The sequence below is a fragment of the Plodia interpunctella genome, chromosome 10 (genome assembly GCF_027563975.2).
Source record: "Plodia interpunctella isolate USDA-ARS_2022_Savannah chromosome 10, ilPloInte3.2, whole genome shotgun sequence".
NCBI lineage: Eukaryota > Metazoa > Arthropoda > Insecta > Lepidoptera > Pyralidae > Plodia > Plodia interpunctella.
This window is the reverse complement of record NC_071303.1, coordinates 9,838,555-9,852,498: the sequence shown is the minus strand read 5'-3', so window position 1 is coordinate 9,852,498 and position 13,944 is coordinate 9,838,555. Positions and strand designations below refer to the sequence as shown.

The 13,944-nt window shown below is 35.9% G+C and overlaps 1 protein-coding gene across 2 annotated transcripts in view; it reads right to left on the bottom strand.

The window, feature by feature from the left end:
- The window catches only part of LOC128672826 (uncharacterized protein), a 92,508-nt gene extending 79,214 nt beyond the window's left edge, over positions 1-13,294 (bottom strand). Inside the window, exons 1-3 of one of the 2 annotated variants that reach the window (XM_053750254.1) lie at positions 12,815-13,294; positions 9,793-9,833; positions 649-1,408 (exon numbers count right to left, since the gene is read on the bottom strand). In XM_053750254.1, coding sequence (XP_053606229.1) covers positions 649-1,365 — 717 coding nt within the window. In that variant the 5' untranslated portion in view covers positions 1,366-1,408; positions 9,793-9,833; positions 12,815-13,294. The remainder of the gene's footprint in view (positions 1-648; positions 1,409-9,792; positions 9,834-12,814) is intronic. The other variant, XM_053750255.1, reaches the window with a different exon arrangement.
- Between the last annotated feature and the right edge of the window lie 650 nt (positions 13,295-13,944).

Genomic DNA, 13,944 nt, shown 5'->3' with positions numbered 1-13,944 from the left:
CAGGGACCTCTCGGTTCAGTGGCAAGAACTTTATTACGACCCAATCTTAATCTTATACAAAGTTTGTCATGCAGGTTTAGGCAGATTGACCAGGACAATCAATTGGTTAATTTTTTTGAATATTTCGTCTGTTATGTCTAGCTTTTGTGTCTGTTGACTAGGAAAGAAAAAAATTACAAATGTTTTAGGTTAAATGTGTTATCAGTTATCGATATAGTTCTAGAATGTTAAGTTAACGAACCGTAATTACGTGTGAAGTTAAATTTGAGTCGGCTGAAATATCCTTGTTTGGGGCATAATATTATTTCAATAACTGTAGGAAATCCATCAAATTGAATTGAGTCTCATTATAGTAAAGTAAAAAAAAATGGATACTATAAAAAGTGACAAAACCTGAAATATTAACGGAAATTATTTATATATATCCCAATTTTGGGCCAGAGCGGAGCGGAAACCAATCTCTGTTAAATGGTACAAATTATACAATATCTACTTATGATGCAATCTCGCCCGCAAATTAAGAAAAAATATAAAGAAAATCTCCTTCAGTTCTCAACCTTTGTCTCTCCAGACGTAGGCTACAAAGAAGTTCCGAAAAATACGTTTAAATGAGACATTAATAATTCTATAATCTATAAAATATCTTACCTTTTCGCTATCAGTGGGCAGGGTTCCATAGCCGTACCAACTCCTGGCTGCCCTCAGTCTCGGCTCGTCTTTCGGAGACAGCAGTCCACTGCCCCATCTCACGAGACCCTCGGCCACAGCAGCCACACTTGGAGCACTAGGGCTGCCATTAGGGGAACTCGGAGAAACAGCGCCCTTCTCCGCAACAGGAGGCAAAGTCGGCCGGGCGCAACCCGTCCGCCTCTCATATATCCTCTTGATTGGCTCATCGCAATCAGTCTCCAACAACCCCTTCTTATCACTACCCCTCTTCACCTCCGCTACCCTCTTCACATCCTGATTCTGCACCCTTTTAGGATCAGAATCCCTTCTCTTCGCGCTCTCGTTCGACTCTTGACGACAAAGCAACTTCTTCAAACTCTCGCTTGAGTCTTGCTTCGAGATCTGAGCTTTCTTATCCTCTTTCTTCTCATCTTTGGACAGCAACGCTCGTTTGAGACTGTCAGAGGAATCCTGCTTGTTGATCAATTTCCTTGGACATTCAGAGTTGAGGGATTCTGTAGTTTTGGATATGAGGAGTTTCGGGTAGTCGTAAGCGGCGTGGTCGTTGGGTGGGTTGAGTTCTAACGAGCGTCGGTTTTTCCTCTTGTCTGCGGGTGCTATCTGGGCCTTGACCGGCAGCAGCCGCCGCGGCAGCAGGCTGCGGTGGTCAGCAAGCGGAGACTCCGGTCGGAACATGGCGGGTGGCGAAGCTGCACTGCCTACCCTGCGATATATTCCCCTGGAACAAAAAAGAAATGATCAGATTTCAAGGTTTTGTTAAGCAGTTGCTTTGGGATAGCTTCAATCATTAATAAATACCATATAGTCATAATAATTTCGATTTAAATCCAGCCGATCTATCCCTGATATATTATTAATTTAACCATCTATGTGTAGTGATGAACAGATTTTCCATCGACATGCAAAGAATATGGAAATCATTCCCAAAATTCTTAGTAGGTGATTTGAAGATTACAATTTTCAACAACTTTTTTCCCATCGGTTGAGGCCGAGCGCTGTCGTATCACTCAACATTTTATATAACAGATTATGATTACTGGTACACAAGATATGAATAATGATAATGACGCATCTCAACATATCTTAGGGTACAGGTTATCAATTAAACAACGCGGTGAGAGTACAACTTTCATTCGAGGCAAAATAGATTCTATATAGGTAGATATTGACGCTACATTCCTGTGTGATAAATTTAAGAATATTTTATCATGAAACGTGATGTACAGTTGATAGTACATCAACCTGCCCACATTCATTCGCTATTACCTAGACATAGAGGTCTATATAGAGTAACTTGAATGAGGGCGATAATACGTGTGTTTAATGTTCAGTAAATAACATATTGTATTTAACAATGGTTGTATATATGTTTTTTATCAATTGTATACACGTTTTTGTTTGCACTGCTATGATAATATTGAGGAAATTCAGCAAGATTGGGCTGATGTGAAAACGTGACCAGATTTCGGAGGTAGGCATCGTACCTACTCATAAAATCTCGTAGTCGTAAAAGGGCTCATATTATTGACAATATGTTCAATATGATTGCAATCGTGGGTCTGATTAATTTATTTAATATATAGGAATTATTCCGTTAAATAACGAACTGAAGCGCATTACAACAAATTATATAAATTGAATGAAAGAAATATTACTGAACGTACATTGCTGACTGCTAATGTGAATTTTGTATTGAATTCGTTACACACTACGGTGTGTATTCGTCATGAGAAGAAGAAGAAGAATATATGCTTGTTCATCAAAAAGAAAAAGTCGTGATAATATATATATATATATATATATATATATATATATATATATATATATATATATATATATATATATGTCGCAGCCAACTGGTTAAAATTGCCGTTCAATCAAACAGCTAGCCCTTTGACTGAACAACGCCATTCAATCACACGTCTAGCTTTTTCATTGAATATTTGAGGCGCTCAAAACGTTCAACACTACAGCTGATTCAAAAGCCGCCGTTTAATTGAATTAGTTCGGCGCTCACCACCGCGGCGCTAGGTGCTTTATGTTTCCAATATGGCGTCAACTAGCCGTTGTTTTTGATTGTTTCAAGATATTTTTCGGAAAGAAAGTAGTAAATTTAATTTACTGTTTGATTGAACAGCTATTTTAACCATTTGGCTGCGAAATATACTTATACCTACGTGCTAATACATAAAAAAATTAAACTATTCAGAATATTTCTTTCTTTTGTTATACTTATATTTTAACAGTCACAATTGCAAGTACCTAATATGGCTTGTTTTTTTTTGATTTTACGGTGCTATTGTTGTGTTCAGTTTTATTGTACAGAATAACTCAATGCCATTTAGCTGTAAGCTATTGTTCTCAGTATGCTGTGTACAGTCGACTGCAAAACATGTCTGATGACCGCCAGTAAAAACCAGTCATGTATGTCTATAGAGCCAAGGAACCAATATTAGACCTCTATTACCGTCCCGATATGTTATGTACCTATTTGCGACGGAGTCGCATGTGCCTAAATGCGAATGCAATTTTTACTAAATGGTAGACAGAGTTTATTCGATACACAATAGAGGTACCATAACATGTATGTTGTCGATGTGTTTCGCGTCTTCAAGTAATGCTTATCTGAGGGCACGGTAATGCCGACCAAGACGAACCAAGCGCAAGATCACTACCTACCTTTTCTCGAATAGTTTCGTCGTATTTTTTAATATGAACCGTCGTTACTTTTGGTTTGGATAATGCCAGATAGTTAAAACTTTCAAGATATAATTTACTAGCTACCAGATATTTTATTTCGTTTTGAATTTCCTAATGGGAATAGTTGGGTTTTCCGGGATTAATAGAGTCCTCGTCCTTCCTTTAAACTACATGTATGCAATGTACCACTGCTATGATTTTACGACTGACGTCAACTTCTTTGGGATAGCTGTTGTTGCCTTTTGGGTTTTATAACCCTTATTAGTAGCGTCTTACGACATTCGAGGATTTTATGTAGTGGTCATATGATATGCCGCCGATATGCAATTAAATTTAAACAATAGGTAATATTCTCACTCTCTTGCCCCACTGATAAGACAATTCCGTGTGGCAATCAAAAGCGAAGCCTGGGAGTAGAACTAGAGGAAACTTTGGACAACATTTATGAAATATCTTGAGAAAACCTCAATGATGTCGACATCACAGATACAATACTAATTCCAGCCTCCACACTAACTTGTATACTGAACGACCGAACATTGCGGAGTTCGTATTTGAGCTTTTTTTCACCACAAGAAAAATCCAGCAATGCACGTCGAAACCTCAACACTACAAACAAGAATACTTTAACATGTGATGAATCTATATGTCTAACTAACGACAAGTCAATGGAATACACTTATAATGAAAATTCACATAGTGAATCCGATCCACCCATTTCATCTGACGAAGATACCAATGACACTAAGAAATCTGAAATGGAAACAAATATTTTAGGTGAAAATCAATCAACTACAGTATCTTCAAAGTGGTTCGTTATGACAATAGAAAATGATTTTAGCGAACGGTTCGCCGAACCGTTCGGCGTTAGTGTGGGACCCACGTAAGATTTAGCAGCGATTGTAATAAAGTTGAGATGAGAACCAAAACAGAAGTAATTTTGTTTAGTGTAAACGGAGACACGAACTGACCGGATATTTTGTTATCGAGATGAGAAGTGATTCAGAAGTAAATGGACACACTCATCTTCCCATAATAATTCTGCAATTATATTATAAACACTAGCTTTTGCCCGCGGCTTCGCCCGCGTGAATTTCATAGCAAAATCTCAGTAATTTTTTTATCGCGTACTCTGTAAGACTGGTAAACATATATGATTCAAATTCGCATTTTATTCTCATCTTTAGTTCAATTTTCTGTTTCCCGCTGCGTGTCTCGCCCCGCAAACTTATCCAAATGACGTTTTACGTCCCGGTTTTTTATTAAGCACAAACGTAAATTAAACATTTTTTGTATTTACTATTACTGTTATTTACTACAAAAAGTAAGTGTGCCAATTTTCAGATTTTTATCTTGAAAATTGTATTAAGTCCCATACAATCTTTCACCCCCCTTTTGAAGGGGTTAATTTTCAAAAAAATCTGAAACATGTATTCATAACTTTGTTGTAAACAACCAAAATCCAAATTTTCAAGTAACTAACTTCAACGGTGTAGAACTTTCATATTTACAGCTTTGAACCTGACCATTTACCGGGATGAAATGTATCTAATTTTCCTACAGGACCCTCCTCATTTTCCAAGATGAAATGTCTATAAGATGTTAACCCGGAATTCTGAGGCATTTTTGATTCATAATTAGTTTTTCAATTATCCTACCGGAACCTAACCATTTACCGGGATGAAATGTATCTAAGATGTTAACCCGGTATATAAGGTACCTACATACCAAATTTAAAGCAAATCGGTCCAGTATATTTCGAGTGATGCGCGTTCAGACAGACAGACAGACAGGCAAAAAATTCCAAAACTATATTTTCGTCATCTATATCAGTAACTAAGTATGTTCCATGAACAATTTGAGTTAAATATCCAATGTACAAATTTGACCTTCAATTTTATTATATGTATTGATGATTGATGATGATTAAAACAAGGAAAACTCATTAAGTAGTCAAATAGACTTTTCTCATCTCTTTTAGTATTATATTATCATATGGAAAGAAACACACAACGTCTTTCTTGGCAATATTGATGGGATGGTTTGCCAATGCCTTCTTCATTTCACACAGTAGTTGATAATTCATCAGATGGTATGGTTTCCTCACGATGTTTTCCTTCAAGGGAAGCAAGTCCACTTCGATAGCTTTTTATTACAATCCATATAAGGAAGGTCTGTGCACATGCAGTGGGGGCGTTTAAATAGCTGATGATAAACTATACTATTATTGTAGCTTGTTATGTTGCTATGTTTGAGGCGGGTAATCGCCGAATCTACCGAACCGAATTCAAAACTTCTTTAACCGTTAGAAAGGTACATTATCCAATATTGTTATTAGGCTATACTTTATCTCAAAATTCCCACGGGAGCGTAGCCCCGGGCAACATAATGGTGATAGATAATGTGACGTCTTCAGTTTTTATTTAACCACTATATGTTGCCCGGGGCTTTGCTCCCCTGGGAATTTTACACTTCTCTTTTAATACCTCTTTTAATAATAATACAGATTAAGTGACGTGTCCCACCGCTGGGCAATGGTCCCTTTACATTTCCATCCGTCTCGGTCTATGGCAAAGTCTGGCCATTCTTATTCTCATCATGCGCCAACTGCTCCTTGATCTGCCTCCAATAATGCTGAATCAAAATAATAACACACAACTAACATCAGTCACTGTTGTAATTGTTTTTTTTTTTCATTGAAGTTGTGTAACTGGCCCTTTATGTATCACGCAATCTGTAATTAGCTTAGACGTGTTAATTGTTTACTACGTCGTTATCACACAATATTGGCGCCAAACCATCATTGTTTTGGCCGAACAACATGATTTTTGTATTCTTTTTTTTTTGTTTACCTTGTTCATATTAGGTAAACAAAAATACAAAAATCTACTAATAAAAATACAAAAAGCAAATCATACGGCACATGTATGTAACCAAATGGCATTCTATACCAGTCAATAATCTTTTTCCTCAATTGACTTGATCTCGAGTTTTAAACAGTTAAAATAACACAAATCTTTAGCTTGAATAGTCCCCCATGGGAGCAGCGCCCAGTTAACAAAAATATTATTTAAATAACTCGAAAATAAATGGTTTATATTCATATTTTCATACAAGAGCCTAGACTAGCAACTAATGAATATTTGACATAATTAAATTATATATATACACATAGTAAAGTACAGTAGACATAGTAAAGTAGTTAATCATAAATGCAAAAGTCTGTCAAGATTTCACAGCTAAACCGCTGAACCGATTTTGATAAAATTTAGTATGCATTTAATACTTCACCTTTTTTCCCTAACATACTTTACCTCTTTTTAAAACGGGGATGAAAGTTTATACGACAAATTTTGCCGCTATCGGAGCTGCGGTAAACAGTTCACTATAGCTAAGTTTCGCCTCCGAACCGGTCTATCTAGCCCAGACCTTCAGGTCCTACCGGTTCAATTTCTAAGACGCCATTCTAGCCATTTTATGTACTTGTAATCCAATACGACCCGCCTGGCAAGATTTCTAAAGAACAATAGTAATTTATTATATCCTAGTAGTACAAAAACAGAAAATAGCAAGAAGGCTACGGTCTTCTGGCTCGGCCACGTTGCGTGTCTCATTTTGAGTTGCTGAGCCAGGATAGTAATATAGAAACTAAGTCTTTTTTTCTTTTCGAGTGTGTTATTGCTAACACTGGTGTCAGATTATGTAAGAGTCGCCTAAATATGACATGACTTTTACGACTACCTACTGACATTTAGTGGCAAGTAGTCGCATACAAATTTAGTTACTAAACCAAGCTGTCTCACGATGTTTTCCTTCACTTCAGCAACAATGGTCGACGATAATGAAAACTACTATAAATGAGTCCGATTGGTATACAAACGCATGTGGCACGAAAAGGATTCGAACCTGGGACCTATACAATATGAACATCTCTTCTATCTGTCTGATGTGACAATGCACAGCAATCTCACTGATAAAAATGCATGAATCTTATCTATGATTGTTCGTTTACAAATCTAACAATAACATTAACTAGGTACATTATCAGATAAAATTGGACAAATTTGGTTAATTATTCGTGTAAAATGCATGTTGTCAACTTGGTTTATCATTGCAATAGATTATTGACATCATAATATTTTAATCTGACTCGTGTACGGGTATTTCATACCACATGGTTTCGATGAAAGAAAAGCTTATTGCAAAATACCTGCTTTCTTTATAATAACCAGTAATTTCGGAAGAAACGTCACCCAAACTCTACATATCATTATGATCTCGTAAATGTCATTTCAGATGTGTTTAGGCCACTTGTATTCCGACACCACTATTAGCAATCCATGAGGAAGGCCCGTGTCCCAACAGTGGGATCGTTTAAATGACTGTTAATAAAGTTACCAGTTAGTATCCCATAACACAAGTCTAGAACTTACTTTGGGGCTAGCTCAATCTGTGTGATTTGTCCTAATAGGTTTATTTATGTATTTATTTATTTTATACGTTTGTAAAAAACAATGTGGTAAGTGTTTGTTGTTGGCAAGAACACAGTCGAAAATAAATCGTAAAAAAAAATAATCAGTCGCTCACATAAACTTTTTCATATTTTGGTAAAATTTAGATAAATCGACATGAGTTATTGCGAAAAACTGGAAATGAATCTAATAAAACGAGTTCAAAGCCCAGCGAAAATAAGATCAAATATCAATAAACACATTAATCGAATTTCCTCTAGACTTTTTGATTAGCTGGCATATTTTTATACAGTAATGGTTTAAAAATAAACAGGAAAATTATTATGAAACTTGTAACCATGACAGTAAGCGTTAGATTGATCTTATCCTTCCTTATTACTGTCCTCCGCCGCGTTTGCGTTTGTTCGCGATAAACTTAAAAACTACTGCACGGATTTTCATGCGGTTTTCACCAATAGATCGAGTGAATCCTAAGGAAGGTTCAGTTGTATAATTTACTAAGAGTTTACTCGAGCGTTAAACATAAGAAGTAAGTCTATGTATAAGAAGCAGGTGAGGGGCGTTCCGTTTCATGTCGTTTGACAACTTTACGGTTTCACAGTGATAGATTGTAAACCAACGAAAAAATAATGTGTTAAATTGTAAATAGTTAAAACACTTTCTCGATAGTTTCCAAAGTCGCGTTGACAATAAATATAAACCCGATTGTTTTTAATAACTAGCTGCAAAAAAGGGAACTTCCTTCGCTATTACACGCTAGTTATAAAAAATACTATTTTATCGCTATTTATCTAGTGTTTTGCAAATTAGCTAGCTGCAAAAAAGGGAACTTCCTTCGCTAGTTATCAAAAAATATTATTTTATCGCCATTTATCTATCTAGTATTTTGCAAGTTTACGGTGGCATCTACTCATCGTCCCCCAATACACTCAGACAGCCACACATTTTTTTAAAACTGATATATATTTTTATTGTTATGTGTATTCGTCTGTTCATCCATAAATGAATAAAAAAGTGAAACTGACCATCTTTCCTTTACTGGGCACAATAAAAGCTTGTGTTGTTAATATTGTTTAAGTTTACGCAACGCAACATAATGGTACTTGTATTATGTCACCTACCAAACCATAGACAAAATTGAAAGTGATGACTTTCCATACCACTTATGTTCGATGACTTCGATGATAACACATAATTATTGAGTTATGATGAATGACGAATATAATTAAATCAGTTAATAAGAATATGCTTTAAAATTATTTCTGAGGTAGAGATATACCTTAATAGTTTAAATAATTCTTATCAATCATAGATAAGAATCATTGAAATCACTGTTAAGGTTCTATTATTATTTTCCTTAAGGTGGCTTTGATTTCGTCAAACTACATTATCACGTCTTTGTAACTTTAATAGAACGTAACGGGGCAGACAGAGTCTAGAGTTGTCAAAACTCGAACGCCTCGTTTTGTTGTAGTTGTACTATTTTTATAATGTGGAAATAAATATATGTTTATTTCAAAGGATGCTAGTTCATCGTCTATGAAAAGAATCTCCACTTAATATTCCCTTTTTTATTGCCTGAAGGTTGCAAACACGGCAGCCAATGTAAACCAGAATCCGATCAGGATCCGAATCCGAAACGGATCACCGATACGTTGCCAACTTTTTGAGAAAGCGTTATTTTCTTGAAGGTCCTATTAGGGAATATGCATGTTGCTGGCGTCCATAGTCTGCGATGACCACCAATTTCCATTTGGTGGGCTCGCATGCCTGTTCATTGCTTAGTTGTCCAGACCAGCATGGAATTGAATCAAATATATTAAAACGGGTTATCATTTCGTACGTAACTCGTAATAGATCCATAGTTACGAAAAAAACATTTGCAGTAAAAACATACATACAGATAGGTACATTTGTTTTCAGAACGTACCATTATGATACCAGGACGACTTGCGACTTCATTCGTGTTTCCTGTAACAAAAAATAAACACTATATCATTAATAGTTGGTCACTCTTCAAGGGACCGATTCTCCGAATCTCATGTAAAAATGTAAAAATCCACATTCGTGTTCTTTTTTTGCACCTGGGTGGTATCACTCAGGCCAGATGAGAGAGATTAATACTCATTTTCTATTCCAAATCTATATTATAATTATAATTATAATAAAGAGAGTGTTGTGAGTTTGTGACTTTGTGAGTTTGAGGCGGGTAATCTCCGAAACTACCGAACTGATTTCAAAAATTATTTCACCATTAGAAAGCTACATTGTCCAATATTGCTATAGGCAATATTTTATCTTAAAATTTTCCACGGGAGCGAAGCCGCGGGTAACATCTAATTATATATAAAGCACGTTGAAAAAGCGTCCGAGCAAACGCGAGCTAGAAGAGCTGCATTTTTTTTGTTTAAGTTACATGTGGAACAAACTGCGAAGGGGAGAGGAAAAGTGAGAAGCGCAGTCATTGGGTTCCGACGGCGGTTTTCCCTGCGGCTGAGGAAGAAACCCGGAAAAAGGGAAGGAAGTGGACTACAGGTAACGAATAGAAATTATGTCATGGTAGCTGAAGCTCCACGGCGCATTTAGTGATATATATAAGACCTAGGAAACCAGGTTATCGATTGGTGAAAACGGTATTAGAATCATTACTCCACTTATTTATTGAAGACTGGTAATCGTAGCGTTTTGCATGATTGTTAGTACACTATGCTCAATCATAACTAGTCAAGTTATGATTAGATTAAATTAATTTTTTTTTCATATTTATAACAGGGCAACTTTATTTAGGCATGATGAACCAAAAATACGAAATATAGACAAAATACAATAAATAACATTAACTAGAAATGGCTATTTCTATGGCGTATGGTTCCCGCCCTGGGATGTGGTACGAGACGACTAAAGGACACAATCTATATGGTAGCTGAGACAAAATAATAGAAATCCCAACGGCCGCGGCCGCTTGTAAAATCTCAACCGAATATTCAAATTTTCTACGCGGCGTTATAAGCCCCGAATGAAACCAGGAGGTGAGAGGGAAATTGCTGTTTCTTCTGATAATGAATCAATTTCAAGCTAACACATTTTAGAAATCAAGTGTAGAAGCCATGATATCATAAAATAATAATAATAATAAATAATATCATAAAACGCCGGCATATCACAAATAGTCCGGGTATATCACGATTTGACCGATTCAACGATGGCCGACAACAAACACTGCGTATAGTCAACAGCGCATCGACCATCTTAATTGCAAACTCGCCCTTATTACCGCGGCATAAAAATACATGCAGGGTAACTTGACATGTGGTCGACTGTACACGCTTGGCGCCGCTTGGTCGAAAGTGGCGGGAGAAAGCGACGGCCAATGGCGGAAGAACTGCTTTCATACCCTCAGATATCCTGTTTGTCCGCACCATGGTTAGGTAACGGCTCGTAATCGGTTTTGTAACTTGTTGTCTGTCCGCTTAATTATCTAAGCATAAAAAAATGTGGTGATTTAATAATATTGGAAATGTAAACATATCTCTTTTTTATGTACTTTCTACTAGTGGACCCTCCCAGCTTCGTTCGGGTAAAAACATAACAAAATATACACCTAAATGTCTCTGAGAAATTACATTAAATATTGGTGAAAACCGCATAAAAATCCGTTCAGTAGTTTTTGAGTTTATCAAATTCAAATTCAAATCATTTATTCAGAAATTAGACCTTCACAGGCACTTTTTCTCGTCAATATTTATAGTTATTTCTCACAAGCTACAAACTACTATCGCGAACAGAGGACTTTGTTTTATGTAAGGTTAAGGTAAGAGGTAACAAACAAAATTATTTTCACATTTATAATATCAGTGGGGATGGTATATGTACAGAATAACAATATTTAATGGACTTGAGAGAAGCAGTAAAAGAGATAAAAATAAATAAGGCATACAAACCTAGGTTGTATGTATTCCCTTTTAATAATTTCATACATCAATTAACATATTCAATAAGGAATTATGGTAAGAACAGACGATATTGCGCCAACCCCAGATAATGAGATAAGGTAAGGTAGATGATGATGATACATCTATCAACATAATAAGTTGGGAATGCAACAGATTGGCAATTTGTACGACTGGTGATAAACCTTGGGGCGCAGCTAGTCATTTTTTAAATCAGAAATTACAGAGTTAATTAATTTAATCTATATTGTATACTATGGCTGCACCCCGGGGCTTTGCTCCCATGGGAATTTCAGGATAAAAAATACCCTATGTGTTATTAAAGGTTGTATTCCATGTATCAAATTTCACCTATGTTTGGACCCGGGTCATTAACTATTATCTATTCCTAATTTCATCTAAATTGGCCTACACATTTCGACATGGAAAGTATGACAGACAAAGTTTTGCCTTTATATTATTAGTAGTATGGAACCTACTGTGTCTTGAGGTGGTTTAAGCTCCAGTCTACCTGAGTTTCTTTCATTAAATGTTACTCCAGTATATGTTGGCTTATAATTCTTTTAATGTGAACCGATTTCATTGTTTACTGTTTTAATGTGTAAGTTGTGATGAAGCTCGTAGTTTTTGACAGACTATGGTTCATTGGTTTTATATCAATACTTAACACACAGCAAATATTGTTCATTCCTTGAATGTACTTAGTTTATGCTTCAAATTCATTTTTCATTTTGTATTTCTATTATATGAGATCAACAAGCACTCTGGGAAGTAGGTATATTCATAGACACTAAAAAACACTAGGAAACTTGTTTTTAAATGGCTCGTCATACGCTCCTCCACAGATTCGACAACTTTCCTAATCAGAAACATTGTTAAAAATAATAAAATCGACTACTTTTATTTAGCAGATTTCATACGTGAACATCCAAACAATAAAACCAAAATCAGATCCAAACAGTACTGAAAAACCTTTAATTAGGGGAGTATTTTTCAACCTACCTGCGGTAAAACAGTATAACTCTGACGATGAGCCAACATGGCTCAGAAAACGAGCTCAGAAAACAAACACAGGATACAACACAAAATTACACAATAGGTAAACGTTCACGTGAACCCGTCACCAATTAACACAACTCACACTTCACAGATTTCGCACTAAAAGATATCAACAAGCAGCACTGCACATCTATTTCCAATTCCCGTGGATATTTTCCACAACGTACACAAATAAAACACCTTCGTACTTGCGAAACCGATATGTCAAACTACGTCAAGTTATCGCGAATGAATTATGGATATAACACTATTTTAAGGGACAACAACGCGATTAATTTGGAGACTCGTATTGGAATTTCTGTTATTTTGAATAAATTATTTTAGTTTCCGAATATTAGATAAATCACAACAAATTCGACAACACTCGGCAAGAACAACATTTCAACACGCGCATTTATCGAAAACTGGATTTTTTACTTGTGATTGGCTGGCTCTAGTCGCTATTACCAACATAAGAAATATTTGACATTTGACAGTGTGAGTGTGACATTAGAAGTGTTGCCTCATTATTCGAAAAAATAATGAATTTGAGAGATACTTTATGGAATATTACTGCAATATTATTGTTCGAAGGCAGCACTGAGGAATAACATATTTTACGGATATACTTATAATAATATAATAATTTAACAGTTTTGCTATGCATAATGTCAATATATAAATCTAGGGAACCGTTCATTCTTCTTTACCATAGTCGTATTTCCTCATGGCTGAGGATCGTGGTCATTACGTGGAAAGAAACACACACACAACAACTTTCTTGATATTGTTAATGGAGTGGTTTGCCATTGCCTCCTCAATTTCACACACATGGACACCAGTGTGCAGGTTGCATGAACTTTGGTTATGCGCATAACAACACGTTCGTCCATATAAATATAAATATAATTTATCTCGTGCCGACCCTGCGTGCCCTTGACATGAAACTAAAGTAGTAAAAATATTTGTTGTTGGAAACCCCGGATTATTTTTTAATTGTTTTGAAGCAAACGCATAAAAATCAAAACGGTCTCATGGGTTTTACTTATCTACCTAAATTACAGTAAGGAAATTAGGTATCCTAACATCCATAA